General features: G+C 48.0%; 5 protein-coding genes across 5 annotated transcripts; 3 read left to right on the forward strand and 2 right to left on the reverse strand.

Annotated features, from left to right (window-relative positions):
* Window positions 1–4055: 4055 nt before the first annotated feature.
* Window positions 4056–4988, reverse strand: FOMMEDRAFT_89417 (uncharacterized protein; the record flags this gene model as incomplete). The annotated part of the gene is made up of 3 exons (XM_007268396.1): window positions 4056–4490; window positions 4561–4771; window positions 4834–4988. Coding segments are annotated over 3 exons (801 nt in total), but the record flags the coding sequence as incomplete, so codon positions are not given.
* A 189-nt stretch (window positions 4989–5177) lies between these two features.
* On the reverse strand, window positions 5178–6543 carry FOMMEDRAFT_125897 (uncharacterized protein). Its single transcript, XM_007268397.1, has 3 exons — window positions 6186–6543; window positions 5405–6130; window positions 5178–5347 (listed from the first exon to the last, which is right to left on the reverse strand). The coding sequence occupies exons 1-3, from the start codon at window positions 6501–6503 to the stop codon at window positions 5330–5332; spliced, it is 1062 nt and encodes a 353-aa protein (XP_007268459.1). The 5' UTR covers window positions 6504–6543; the 3' UTR covers window positions 5178–5329.
* Window positions 6544–6697: 154 nt separating this feature from the next.
* Window positions 6698–7209, forward strand: FOMMEDRAFT_21623 (uncharacterized protein). Its single transcript, XM_007268398.1, has one exon. It carries the CDS (start codon window positions 6832–6834, stop codon window positions 7108–7110), a length of 279 nt encoding a protein of 92 aa, XP_007268460.1. The 5' UTR covers window positions 6698–6831; the 3' UTR covers window positions 7111–7209.
* A 66-nt stretch (window positions 7210–7275) lies between these two features.
* FOMMEDRAFT_110801 (P-loop containing nucleoside triphosphate hydrolase protein) lies at window positions 7276–10557 on the forward strand. The gene is made up of 7 exons (XM_007268399.1): window positions 7276–8038; window positions 8089–8365; window positions 8415–9261; window positions 9321–9931; window positions 9985–10021; window positions 10079–10164; window positions 10222–10557. The coding sequence occupies exons 1-7, from the start codon at window positions 7404–7406 to the stop codon at window positions 10333–10335; spliced, it is 2607 nt and encodes an 868-aa protein (XP_007268461.1). The 5' UTR covers window positions 7276–7403; the 3' UTR covers window positions 10336–10557.
* A 235-nt stretch (window positions 10558–10792) lies between these two features.
* On the forward strand, window positions 10793–13219 carry FOMMEDRAFT_141881 (multidrug resistance protein 4). Its single transcript, XM_007268400.1, has 12 exons — window positions 10793–11067; window positions 11132–11165; window positions 11217–11279; window positions 11347–11382; window positions 11440–11529; window positions 11591–11711; window positions 11767–11814; window positions 11867–12224; window positions 12287–12374; window positions 12422–12499; window positions 12558–12646; window positions 12719–13219. The coding sequence occupies exons 1-12, from the start codon at window positions 10847–10849 to the stop codon at window positions 13056–13058; spliced, it is 1566 nt and encodes a 521-aa protein (XP_007268462.1). The 5' UTR covers window positions 10793–10846; the 3' UTR covers window positions 13059–13219.
* The last annotated feature ends 320 nt before the right edge of the window (window positions 13220–13539 follow it).

The raw sequence follows: 13539 nt of genomic DNA on the forward strand, positions 1-13539 counted from the left end.
TCTAGTGAACCGTCATGTCCCAAGCAGATGTGCCAGGGCCGACCTGGTAAGTGCACGACGGTTCATGTCGTTACATTAAACTAAGTGAAATCATCACGAAGGGCTGAGGCTTCGACAAACGCTTACGCCGCTGTAGAAGCACAAGCAGCAGCGCTGGCTGGGGCACACGACGCGGACAGTGACGTGGAGGACGAAGCGCACGGGTTTACGTATCCCGATGCAGATAATGTCGAAGATGATCATGCTTCAAACAATTCTGACGCGGAATCTGGCGAGGCATTCACCTATCCAGCAGACGAAGCAGCTCATAACATTTCGACGACTGTACAAGAACCCGCAACGACTTCGGTTCCCCCGGCTCCTCCAGAATTAGTCGCGCAACAAGAACCTCAACCACAACCTGTTATTCACGTTCCACCTGCGCAGCTCGAAGCGCTCTACGCTGCAGGATTAAACGGCAACTTGCTTATGCTAAAGAAGCTGGTTAGTGAAGCGACCGCGTCTGGTGAATTCGAAGCATTCGCTCTTGTGAATGATGCGTCGCCTCGCACTGGACTCACAGTGATACACGCCGCAGCAAGTCGAGGCCACCTTGAAGCTCTAAGATGGCGTAAGAACATACAGTTCAATTTATTTGGTTTTATAACTCAAGCGAGATGAATCATTTTATTAAGTGGTCGAAGAATGTGGTGGTATACCAGACCTCGAAGACAAGGAAGGAGAGGTTCGTCGACGCGTTTTTCATATTGATGACTCAATCTCACGTATATTTAGACCGCATTGCATAAAGCTGCTTTGCATGGTCATTTACAAGTTATTTCTTATCTTGTTGGTACTGGTGCAGATGTCAGAGCGCGCGACGGAGACGGCTGGACGGCGCTGCACAACGCTGCATCCAAGGTAGGTTATATACTACTTCACATTACTAGGCTTGAGGTAGCTTATTCTACTTAAATTAGGGCTATCTCGACATTGTCAGGTGGTTATGCGAGACAGGTGGTGCGGCAAACGAGGTCGATGGTGTTCGAGGTGTAGATGCGCGCAGCAAAGGTGGTTGGACGCCCCTGAGTGAGTCAGAGTCTCCCAGAGAACGAGTCAGTTTGTCTGATTCTCATCGTCTTTCAGTGAATGCCGCGTCCAAGGGCCACCTCCCTATTGTTCTGTATCTTCTGTCGAAACAACAAGCTAATTCATTGGTTCGCAATGATTGGGGCGAGACGGCATACGACGTAGCTGCCGCTGTCTTCGAAATTTGGATTTGTGAGGTTAGTTCTCATGAATTCTTCTAGAATAAATACTCACTAAGCCTTTGTAGGTCCTGCAACGCGCTGAGACCGAAAAGTGGCGCAATACTACCGTGCAGTATGATCCTTTGGCAGTACATACTACGGTTCCGATAATACTGTACGAGCACCAACGGCTTGATGTACGCCTGAAAACTCTAGCAGTAAATGGCGGGAGACCCAAATTTTCCGTGACTGGCCTCGGAAAGAGAGGGCGAAGAGCACCATTCGAATTACGACTACCGAAAGCTGACGAAGAAACAGGCAAACGTGAGGTGCCTGCATGGCGCAGCGACGTGCAGTTGCCACTGATCGAAGATCCCTTTATACTACCGCAACCGTCTAGCGTGGATGCACCTACTCGAGAAGGAGCAGAAAGGAGCCATTTCTGGCTGTAAGTGTGGTATAGACAACTGTTACGTCGTGCCTTGCTTATGATTATTCTAGTTCTGACTGGACTCTGGACCTTACGCATCCGCGCGTAGATGCTAATGAGGGTTGGCAATATGCCCATTCTTTTGATGATACCGAGGATCAATGGAGTGCTGAGGCCCCACCACCGCTCGAGCGACTCTTAACTGGCTCCGGCATCGTGTCTGCTGGGCTTGGTGCTTCATCAAGCCGTTCAAATTCATTTTCTCGAAGTGCACCAACGCAAGCATGGGTAAGAAGACGGCGTTGGGTACGAGTAATGCGGCGAAGACTCGATATTCCCCCGCTTCCCTTCCTTGGACCAGATGGCGCTATGTATCACTTGTCTGAGGGCGGAAACCTAGTTCCTCACTACCCTGACACTGAGAACGACCACTTCGAAGTTGATGGGCAGGAGTTGGGATCCATGCCTGCTACATTTTTATCAAGAAACCGTGACTATGTCTCTCGATCGCGCTATTTAGCAGGAACGCCATCCGCAGCGGACTCTTCTGTCGAGCGAAGTTCAATGGCTGATGTTAGGCGGGCCGTCGCAAAACTCGAGCGGGCTGTCATGGAATTGCGTATGGGAATGCTAGGTGCGTATTGCGTATAGTATTTGATCATGAGAAAAACTTATAGTTTTACAAGGCGATGAGGACCATGAACGTAGGACACAGGCTGAAGTGCTTCTGAATGCTTATAGCAGAGAACTTGAACGTAGAAGACTCGCCGCAGGAGCTGCTGGGATTTCGCTTTCTAATAATGGTCGGTATTTTGATTGGCGTGTCAATGGTCAGCTCACGGAATGCTATCTAGTTGACGATGAAGAATCCGATATAGACGATTCGGATGATGAGAGTTTCCACTACCCCGGCTCATCCCCGACGACCTCAACACTCGCACGACCACCATCTGCCGGGTCTCAACGCTCCCAGGCTACAGATTATTTTAACCGACCGACGATTAGGAGAACCTCAACCGACTTGACACCGCATCTTTCTCAAGCGCCGGAATTTCGAGTACCGACGCATGAAGCCCCGCAGAAAGTCATTCTTCCTCGTGGAAGTACACCTACTCCACATACAATGCATGCCGTGTGGGAGAGAGACGACGCAGTTACAGAATGTCATGAGTGCAAGAGGCGCTTTTCGTTCTTGTTCCGGAAGGTAGGCGACATGTGCTTTGTCTTATGACTAGAAGATGTTTGCTGACCGGCTTTTTCTTAGCATGTAAGTTTATAAATACTTCATACGAGTAAATTTTCACAACATACCGCAGCACTGTCGTCGATGCGGCAAAATTTTCTGTGACCGAGATTCGTCTTATCGTGTCATGCTCGACCTAGCGGATATTGTGCAAGACCCAGCGCTTCCTGAAAATAGCATATCCAGTTCTTCGCAACAGCGAGTCTGTCGAACTTGTTTCGAAGAGACAAATGCAAGCTCGAGTGTGCCGGCCCGATTCCAAGGCTCGTCTAGCAGCTCTATCCAACGCATAGTCGTGGACGAAGATAGATTAGCTATTCCCACAAACTTGAGAAGATCCGACTCAAGCTCGCAGATTAGTGATCTCGCCGAGTACGTATCATCCCCAATTCTTTTTCGCTCGCAATGAATGACACTTTTGTAGTTGTCCTGTATGTGGGCAAATCCTAGCTGATCTCGGAACAGCAGCGGAGCAGGAGATCCATGTGAAGAGCTGTCTTGATGGTGGCGTAGGAGCCATTCAGCAACCTGCCAAATATCTTGTATATCGTTTGCCAGGCGAGAGCCTCCTGGTCGGTACCGAGTGTAAGCCGCCTGGACCTTTATAATCTCATCTGACGAGTTTATTGATACATCTCCCTTTAGGTGTCATATGCTTGGAAGAATTTATCAAAGGTGAGTTGCGCTAAAACACGTAATCGTATTGTAGTTATTAATATTTTTGTCAGGATCGATGGTTGCTCGCCTCAGTTGCCTATGCAGCTTCCATAGTAGTGCGTACATCATTGTTATAAGCTCCAGTCACACAAAGTTAATTATCTTATGTCTTTAGCTTGCTTATCGGCTTGGTTACAAAGGGGAAGGTCCTGTCCCGTTCATGCTAGGGACAATTAGACTTGCCTTCTTCCCTAACTCTGACACAAGAACATCTCGCTTGATGACCTTTCACGGATGACCGCTATTACGACAACTACAACTACAGTCTCATTTAATTATCTTGCTGATCTTTAGCCATTGCATGGGCTTACAATGATATTACATACCATTACATATTCTGACGCACGTATTTCATGAGTAATGACAGATAATTGCGTTTAAATATTATAAGATATGACACAGCACTTGAGTCAAAGCAACGGGGTTTGCGCGGATGCTAATCGTCCGGATCACGCGGCTCGTAGAACGAGCTGTACTGGATCTTGCTTTCATCCATGCGAATAATGTCTGAAAGATCCTCTGCATCGGGGTATATAATATCCTGGCCCTTTATTCCGTCATCTTCCTCATCATGAAACCATGAGGCTGGATCATCATCGTCCTCATCGTCCTCATCTTCACCTTCGAGATCCGAATCTGTCGGCTTGTAATTCATGAACGCCCAGACCTTCGCTGCGTATTCATCGCTTGTAAGGGTCCTTCCTTGACTTGTTTCTCGTGTAGGCAAGGTCATCTTTTCCCGACGTGCTTCTTCACGTTCTCGTCGTTCCCGTTCAAAGGCATTGTGTTGTCGTTCCAGTTCCATGGCTTCTTCGTGGCTCAGCGTGGCTACCTTAGGAGGACCTCGAAGGTCTGAGCTACTTAACTTGCCCTATAAGAACAGAAAAATATAGTTGTGTAAGTTAATTTAGTTAGGGATGAAAACAAAGGGAGATGCATACCCAATTAGCCAAAGCTTTCTGTTTTACACCCTTAGTATCTAGTTCTTTGTCTTCTGGTTCTGAATCAACCGCCATGATCGCGTCTTCGCTAATAGTCGCGCGCCGCATTCTATGTTGAATTTCACCCATTCCCTCTAGCTCGACTAATCGTTGGTGTATTTTTTGTTGGTTCTCTTCAATCTTGGCAACATAGGATGAGGAAGATGCTATTCTATCATGACTACTATTAGCTCCCGAAAAGCAAGGCGATAAAATGATATAATGATAGCTCACAGAGTCTGGAGGACTTGTTCGTTGTCACGGTACAGTTTACGCAATTCAGCCACGTTCATTTCTTCAATCGGTTTCGGTTTGTCCCTTGGGAACGGGCGCATGCCGGGTATTCCGGATTTTCCCATCTTGACTTTACTGGATGGCATTTGAGAAGGATGTGCTGACGAGAGAGTTGTATGCAGGAGAGAGAGAGTATGATGTGGCTGCTTCGAACAAGACGCAATATTATACTACGTAAATATTGAAGATCTGATCCGGATTTATACTAGTTTTGTACCGAACAGGTCCCGTGATGTGCCTTTCGATTCAAATCACGGGGGCAATACATTGTTCATTCATATGCATTCAGAGTCATAATGACGACCACTACATGCGAATACTACAATATACACATGGATACTCAAAGAATCAGACTATTCAAGCCACGTTCATTCAAATGACAAATGATACAAGTACAAACTGCATATACGCATAGGAGTGATTTTCATAACGGCTACTAAGAAAACATATCACTCTGGAAAGACAAAGCATTAGTACACTGTGCATTCAAATATAGGAACAAACAACTGACCATACCGGGTGGCATGAACTCGTCATTGTCGGGTTCACCGCTGCGTTGTCCACTTCCCGGACCACCACGTCGACCAGATCCTCCTCCGCGCCTGCCAAGCGGATTACCGCCTGGCCCCATTGGTCCAGGTAGAATGGGATCGAACCTAGCGCCCTGTGGAACGCTCATCGGGGGCAAAAAGCCATCACCTCCCCATGGCCCACGATTTGGGGGACTGCCCATTCCTCTGCGAGGTCCATCAAAAATCGGGTGGTCGGGACCAACATACATGCCATCACCCCGATTGGGAGGGAACAGTGGCGGCGGAGCAAATGGATTGGGCTGAATTTGCAAAGGAAGGGGATCGAGGTCACTCCTACCAATCTGAAGTGGGTTTTGTGGTGGGATGTGCGACTCAAGACCGGACGGACGGTAAGGTTCATTCAAAGGTGCGAATGGGCGTGAGGGACCTGGTCGTGCCGCCGGTTCTGATGAGGGCTGTTCACGTGTATTTGACGTCGAGTTCGTGGACGCGTCATCGTCTTCCGTGTACCCTTCCTTTCGCAATCCAGGGATAAGCTTTTGGACAATTGCAAGTTTGAACCGAGCGACAAAGTCGGCGACTCGATTTGACGAAATAAAGCCGTGTACTAGAGGCGCAGCGTCTTGCGTTCCAGCATCGTAAGGAAAGAATGAGGGAGAGACGAAATCATCTGTCGGGATATCCAGCGAAGCAGTTTTGTCTGTCTAGAGAACCGCAAGTCAACTTATGTCTATGGTTAAAGTTACATCTATGTATCACCTCAGATGCAATGGCATTAATCAGCGTCCTTGTACCGAGTTTCGTTATTTTCACGATAAATTCAAGGCTACTTTGATCGTGGCGATAGCGTAACGTGTAACTTCCTGGTCCATGAGCATTCCATTCATCTGGTAATACATTCTCCGCGAAAGTACTAGAAGAGGAGTCATCAACGCCAACCAGACGGAAGCCTAGTGCAGAGAGTATAGAATGAGACAGTGCCGCAACTCCGTCGTGTGGACGAGTGAGTGTTTTTGACTGCGGCAGGTACTTTGGTAAGGATGACAGGATAACAGAAGGGTCGAGTATGTTCGACATCCTGATTTTGAAGAGGTAGATGGCGCTGGCTGAACGTCGTCAGTGCTAGAGTACTGCTAGTACTAAGACTTGGCTTGGAATGGCGTATCTGCTTATATGCATGCGCTTTATGTAATCTACTCGTATACCCAACTTGGAAGGAAGTGTGCCTTCTCCGTCACTTCACCTCACCTCTACACTTCACCGTAAACAGAGAGAAACATGGCGCGCAGGGACCGTTCGTATTCTCCGGACGCATCAAATAAGAGGGTAAGGTCGTCCTATCGTTCTTCACCTCGGTCTCCTTCTCCAACACGGCGGAATGTAAGACCCAGTGATAGGTCACGATATGACGACAGGGACCGTGAACGAGAACGCGACAGGGACAGGTATCGCGAAGACAGATACAGGGAAGAAAAACGCCGTGACTCTCACCGAGATGAACGCGACCGCCGAGACTCCAGGCGGGACGACCGTCGGCAACGTTCTCGTTCTCGGGACCGGCGAGAAAAGGATCGTGTACGGGACAGGCAACCCTCACCAGCTGTTAATCAGCAAAAAGATAGTGAGCCCGCAACGCCTACGTCAGCGGCACCTCCTGCTGGAGATGAGAAGAAGAAAGGGTTAAAGGATCGGTTAGAGGCTTGGAAGAAGAAGCGTGAGGCGGAGAAGGCACTGGACGAGGCGAAGGCAAAGGCGATGGCTCTTGCTGGGAAGTCGGCGCCTCGTGAGTCATTTCATCTATTCTCAGTCTTTGTAACGAGATTTCATACCACTTGATTTAATGCATCAGAGCCTGCCGTATCATCGACAACCTCGAAGCCTACTGCACAGCTCAACCGAGCAGCATTCGGAGGTTTGGGCTTGAAAGGGTTACCTTTGAAATCGGAACTTGTAAAGGGCGCTGGAACGAAAACTGCTATGATGGACGATGTGACAGAGACTACACGTAAACTGGAAAAGCTGGAGGATATGCCAGCCATTGACATGAGCATGCCTAACGACGAAAGCGTCGGCGAAAACCTTGAAGCTGACGATGACGACGAAGAGGCGAACAAGTTAGATGAAGAGAAGAAGGCGATGGCGAAGGATCGAATGGATGTCGATGAGGGAGATGAGTTCGACCCCTTGGATGCTTTCATGAGCGAGGTCAAACAGGAAGTCAAGAAAGTTGACGAAATGGACTTACAAAAGATGATGGAAGACCCGAACTATCGTCGGCGTCGCCTCGAAGATCGTTTGGGTGAAGAGGGAGGTGATGAAGAAGATGTTGAGGTCATCGCCGACGAACTTGACGCCACGGACCTCAATCCAGAAGATATCCTCGCCCTTGCGGCTAAGAAGGCAAAGAAGAAGGAACTTGCATCGGTCGACCATTCACGTATTGTCTATGAGCCCTTCCGGAAGGAGTTCTACCGTGCTCCTCCTGAAATCGCAGAAATGACGGACGAAGAGGCAGATTTGCTACGCCTGGAACTAGATGGCATTAAAATTCGCGGAATTGATTGCCCTCGACCAATCACTAAATGGAGTCACTGTGGACTACCTGCCAGTTGGTGAGTCCTTCGCCTACCAGTGATTTTTTATGTACTAAAGGTTATTGCAGTCTCGATGTCATAAAGAAACTCGGCTTTACCGGCCCTACTCCCATTCAGGCGCAGGCCATCCCAGCAATCATGTCTGGGCGTGACGTTATTGGTGTCGCGAAGACTGGCTCTGGGAAGACCATCGCTTTTCTTCTACCACTCTTCCGTCATATCAAGGACCAGCGCCCCCTTGAACCAATGGAGGGTCCAATGGCTATTGTTATGACTCCTACTCGCGAGTTAGCGACACAGATCCATCGTGAATGTAAGCCATTCCTAAAGGTTCTCAATTTACGGGTGCGTGCTTCCAACTTGATACGAATCGCAGATTCTCATCTCTTTCTAGGCAGTCTGTGCTTACGGTGGTTCGCCGATAAAGGACCAAATTGCAGAGATGAAGAAAGGAGCAGAGATCATAGTCTGTACTCCAGGACGGATGATTGACCTCCTCACGGCAAACTCTGGACGTGTAACAAACCTCAAGCGGGTAACATACCTTGTTCTTGACGAGGCTGATCGAATGTTTGATATGGGTTTTGAGCCCCAAGTGATGAAAATTGTGGGTAATATCAGACCTGACCGTCAGACCGTGTTGTTCTCTGCTACATTTCCCAAACAAATGGATTCTCTCGCCCGAAAAATTCTCAAGAAACCTCTTGAAATCACTGTTGGCGGACGCTCAGTAGTGGCCGCTGAGATTGAACAAATTGTGGAGGTTCGCGTAGAAGAAACGAAATTCCACCGTTTACTCGAAATTCTGGGGCAGATGTACAATGAGGATCCTGAATGCAGGACCCTTATTTTCGTTGACCGACAAGAGGCCGCGGATAACCTACTCCGCGAGCTTCTTCGTAAAGGGTATCTCTGCATGAGTTTGCACGGTGGGAAGGATCAAGTGGATCGAGATCAAACGATCGCAGACTTCAAGGCTGGATTTGTGCCTATTGTCATCGCGACGTCGGTCGCCGCTCGTGGGCTGGATGTAAAGCAACTCAAGCTTGTTATTAACTACGACGCTCCTAATCACATGGAGGACTACGTGCATCGCGCAGGGAGGACAGGACGTGCCGGGAACAAGGGTACCTGCGTCACCTTTATCACTCCGGAACAGGACAGATACTCCGTAGACTTATTTAGAGCACTTAGAGCTAGCAATGCGAAGGTGCCGCAAGAATTGGAAGATCTAGCGAATGGTATGTAAAATCTCATCCTTGCTGTCATAGTATTGCTTACGTCTTCAAAACCTGCGTAGGTTTCCTGGAGAAAGTTAAAGCCGGCAAGGCACATGCTGCGGGCTCGGGCTTCGGTGGCAAAGGGCTCGATAGATTGGATAAAGAGCGTGACGCCAAAGAGAAGGCGGAACGTAAGGCTTATGGTGAAGGCGATGACAAACCGGAGGAGAAGCCTGAGGAGGTGGCTGGTCCTGATCCTGCTGCTGGAGCAGTAAAGACCGAGTCGAAGGATGAAATGACATTTGGCAACTTCAAGGTTGAGATCAAGCGAGGACCAGCACCAGACTCTTCAAAGGGTGTACTCGGCGTTGCAGGTGCCGCGGCGGCGGCGCGCAGACTTGCCCAAGCTAAAGAAGAAGAGAAAATGCAGAGCTCGTTACGTGCTGCAGAGGAGGCCGCAGCCCGTGCAGGGAAAGACACAGCAGCTTATAAACAAGCGCAGAGTGTTGTTTCGAAATTAAATGCACAGCTTCGTGTGGCACGGCTAGTCGCGCAAAGCCAGACCGCTTTCGAGGCGAAGGGCGGATCCGTCAGTGCTCCCGATGCGACAGACTTCCACGCTATCATTCCCATCAACGACTATCCTCAGAAAGCGAGATGGCGTGTTACTAATAAGGAGACTATGGTGCAGGTGAGTAACAATACTCGATGCTTCTAATACCACTACCTCACACTCGGTAATAGCTCATTGACCAGACGGGAGCCTCGGTTACAAACAAAGGTAAGTAATCGCTTCACTTATCGATTCAGAAGCAAGTTGTAAAACGTTCTTTTTTAGGTATATACTATGAGCCCGGGAAAGAGCCGCCTCCAGAAGGTCCTCCAAAATTACATCTGCTCGTCGAATCAAATGAGGAATGGAGGGTAGGTTCTTCCGTCTGCATTCCCAAGGCTGATCCACTGATACCTGTGTGATACCAGGTTGAGCAAGCAGTGCGGGAGATCAAGCGCCTCCTTGTGGAAGCATCTGCCGCCGCACTGCAGGCAGAATATCGTAATCCGTCTGGAACGGCTGGTCGCTACAGTGTGGTCTGAAAAACTATTTGCCCTTGTGGCGGTCCCTTGGCGGATGTATTTTTACCGGGCCGAAATGTCAGGGACGGCGATCGACTTGGCTTTGAGTCCGCTTTCTCCGATCTCTATTGACGTGTACATATTTGGCAACTGTATTTCTTTGATGGTCATATTTCTCGCTTTTAGAAGTAGATTAGCTTAATCAACCTCTGTGTTCTTCGTCTATATACATGACGAAATAGCCGGGAATTCTGGACCGATCGTGTGCGTTTCGAGTAATTTCTGAAGGTGTTATGGGAATCCAGCTACGGAGCTAGGCGACGGTCCATGAGGAAGATTAAAATCATTAAAGAAGCTCCCAACGTGCCCGCGGAAGGGGGAATTAATGCGCCTGTGCTGACCTCATACCATCCATGTAATATCGTCCCGAGATATAAAGTCCCTCCTTCCCGGGAAAATATGCCCTCGCCCCGCCGTTCTCGCGTAAGCTTTCTGGTCAATTCTGCTGCTAGTGTTCATTGCTGCAAGTGAAATGGCAGACAGAGTTGCTCAGCTGGAAGAAACAGGTGTTGCATCCTCACGCTCCACGATCGTCGAACGAGATTTGGAAGCTAACAGAAAGTCGACCAAGGATGGGAAAGACCTATTCTGCGATGGTGAGGGGGAATCTGCCATTCCTGACGACAAGCGGATAGAGGCTCTGGAACGGCTTGATCACGACTGGCAGCACGACCTGGATAATCCAAGGAACTGGTGGGAAATTTATCCTTGAGTGTCTTGATGTGCTGAAAGCTAACAAGGTAAATTCCCTGCACAGGCCGTTTTGGAAGAAATGGCGAATGGCCGGAGTAGTAAGTTCGGACGCTCTCTAGCAATGTTCTTGACGTTTATACGAGGATAAGGTCTCTTTCTACACTTTTGTTAGCCCGATTTCCAGTAGTATGATGGCACCGGCACTCCCAAACGTGGGTATATGCTATTCAATATCCGTTCAATCAGTGGCGTCTAAACTAATAATTCCCAATCTAATAGATTCAAAAACATTACGACATCACGAGTACCACGATTGTCGGTTTGCTCAGTTATTTGTCTCACCCAAGCTACAAACTCACAATAACATCGCAGTTAAATATGATATTAACTATATTCCTGCTTGCCTATGCAACTGGACCTTTGGTTTTAAGCCCTTTGAGTGAGCTAACTGGTCGCAGATGGGTGCGTTAACGAAACGATGCGTTCCATTTTCTCAGTACTTATCAGCAGTTTTCATTTGCAGGTACTGCATTTTTCCAACATATTTTTCCTCATCTTCAACCTTGCCTGCGCATTCGCTCCAAATGTGCCTACCTTGATCATCTTCCGATTTTTGGCTGGGCTTGGTGGAAGTGCACCGATTGGTAAGGAATTCATAGCATGTATATGACAATCCTAAGCTGAAAGTCAATATTGCAGCAATTGGTGCCGGAGTGATTGGTGATCTCTTTTCAGAACGGGATCGCGGTACGTCATGAGTAAATAGTATTATGCATATACAAACGAGCTCTTCCCACAGCTACTGCCATGTCTATCTTCACTCTGGGACCCTTACTAGGTCCTTCGGTTGGACCTGTCGCTGGCGGATTTATTGCTCAAACAATTGGGTTCAGATGGATCTTCATCGTCATAGCCGTCGCAGCGGCTGTTGGTGGTTTCTTTGGTATCCTTTTCCTGGAAGAGACGTATGCTCCTCTAATTCAAATAAAGCGTGCTCAGAAGCAAGTTAAGCTTTCGGGAGAGAAAACCCTCGAGCATGACGTGTTGCTTGACCAACATAAGGACTTTGCTCGCGTCATGTGGGTTAACATGACCAGGCCATTCGCTTTGTTGTTCGGGAGTTTCATTTGTTTCATTCTCAGTTTATATATGGGCTTGTGCGTTTCTCAAATGATTTTTTCTGCACGTTGTCGACCAGGACACTGATCCGTCTTTGCAGGGTTTACGGATATTATTATCTTATGTTTGCGACATTCCCGGACTTATTCCCTCAAAATTATGGCTTCAGCACTGGTCTTGCTGGACTTGTAAGTGACTCGTGCCTTTAAATAGGATGCCATTAACAATCTTCCAGGCTTATTTAGGACCAGGAGTTGGTTTCTGTCTTTCGACATTTTATGGCGCCTATGTGGCAGATGGGATTTACCGAAGGGTATTTATTTTGTGTCTTACTTGCGTTGAATCCGGTCTCTCATCAACCCTTACCGTAGCTGTCAGAAAAGAACGGAGGCGTGGGAAAACCAGAGATGAGGATTCCCGCTTTGATATTAACGAGTGTTTTCGTTCCCGTCGGCCTTTTGTAAGTCGCTATTATGCTTTTTTTGCCCCCTATCATAAGAACTCATTTTTCTTTGATTCGTAAAAAAATTAGCTGGTACGGTTGGTCAGCACAAGCAAAGGCACACTGGATATTACCAATTATCGGTGCCGGCGTTTTCGGGTTCGCCATGATGGGCACATTCCTCCCCATTCAACTGTACCTCGTCGATTCATTCCGCTACGCTGCGTCCGCTATGGCGGCTGCAACCGTTCTCAGATCAGTCATGGGCTTTGCTTTCCCGTTATTTGGCCAGCAAATGTTTGATGCCCTCGGTCTTGGTCCTGGATATTCCCTCTTAGCTGGTCTCGCAATTATTACTGGCATACCCTTCCCGATTTGGATTTACTACTATGGAGAGAAGATTCGTTTGCGCAGTAATCTCAACCGGTGAAGAAAAAGATGAAAAAATTCCTTGGATTGATTTTGGATCGGATTTGGACTGGGTCCGTCACATGGAAATACAAACGGAGTCGTAGTTATGCTCTATTTACGTCCTTTCCTTCTACATAGACAGTAGTAGTTTACGGCTACAATGACATTTTAATGACTCACAAACTAATAGTCCAGTAAAGTCTTTGTCAACTTGTATGAGGTAGACGGAGTCTTTTGACGTCACTTTATGGCATTGGCTCGAGTCGACCACCTTTCCTCCGCTCCGCAAATGTTAATTTTAATGGTGTACAAGGGTTCCGCTGCGGCAGTTTCAATTGAGACACCAAGGGCGGCAAGGATCGACACAAACGCAAATCCTAGAAATAAATCTGGACCCACACGCGTACATTGTTATTACGTACACACACTTACTCCACTAACTCGGTTTATTGACGGCGAAACTTTGGGACTAATACATAACTTATATTTAGCGCAATTCA

Source organism: Fomitiporia mediterranea (genome assembly GCF_000271605.1).
Source record: "Fomitiporia mediterranea MF3/22 unplaced genomic scaffold FOMMEscaffold_8, whole genome shotgun sequence".
Lineage (NCBI taxonomy): Eukaryota > Fungi > Basidiomycota > Agaricomycetes > Hymenochaetales > Hymenochaetaceae > Fomitiporia > Fomitiporia mediterranea.

Coding starts and splice junctions, on each gene's coding strand:
- FOMMEDRAFT_125897 (XM_007268397.1), bottom strand. CDS start 6,503: ATGTCGAACATACTCGACCCTTCTGTTATCCTGTCATCCTTACCAAAG. Junction 6,131..6,185: donor TTAATGCCATTGCATCTGAG/GTGATACATAGA, acceptor GCGGTTCTCTAG/ACAGACAAAACTGCTTCGCT.
- FOMMEDRAFT_21623 (XM_007268398.1), top strand. CDS start 6,832: ATGACGACAGGGACCGTGAACGAGAACGCGACAGGGACAGGTATCGCG.
- FOMMEDRAFT_110801 (XM_007268399.1), top strand. CDS start 7,404: ATGATGGACGATGTGACAGAGACTACACGTAAACTGGAAAAGCTGGAG. Junction 8,366..8,414: donor TAAAGGTTCTCAATTTACGG/GTGCGTGCTTCC, acceptor ATCTCTTTCTAG/GCAGTCTGTGCTTACGGTGG. Junction 9,262..9,320: donor ATTGGAAGATCTAGCGAATG/GTATGTAAAATC, acceptor AAACCTGCGTAG/GTTTCCTGGAGAAAGTTAAA.
- FOMMEDRAFT_141881 (XM_007268400.1), top strand. CDS start 10,847: ATGGCAGACAGAGTTGCTCAGCTGGAAGAAACAGGTGTTGCATCCTCA. Junction 12,225..12,286: donor CTCAGTTTATATATGGGCTT/GTGCGTTTCTCA, acceptor CCGTCTTTGCAG/GGTTTACGGATATTATTATC. Junction 12,375..12,421: donor GCACTGGTCTTGCTGGACTT/GTAAGTGACTCG, acceptor ACAATCTTCCAG/GCTTATTTAGGACCAGGAGT.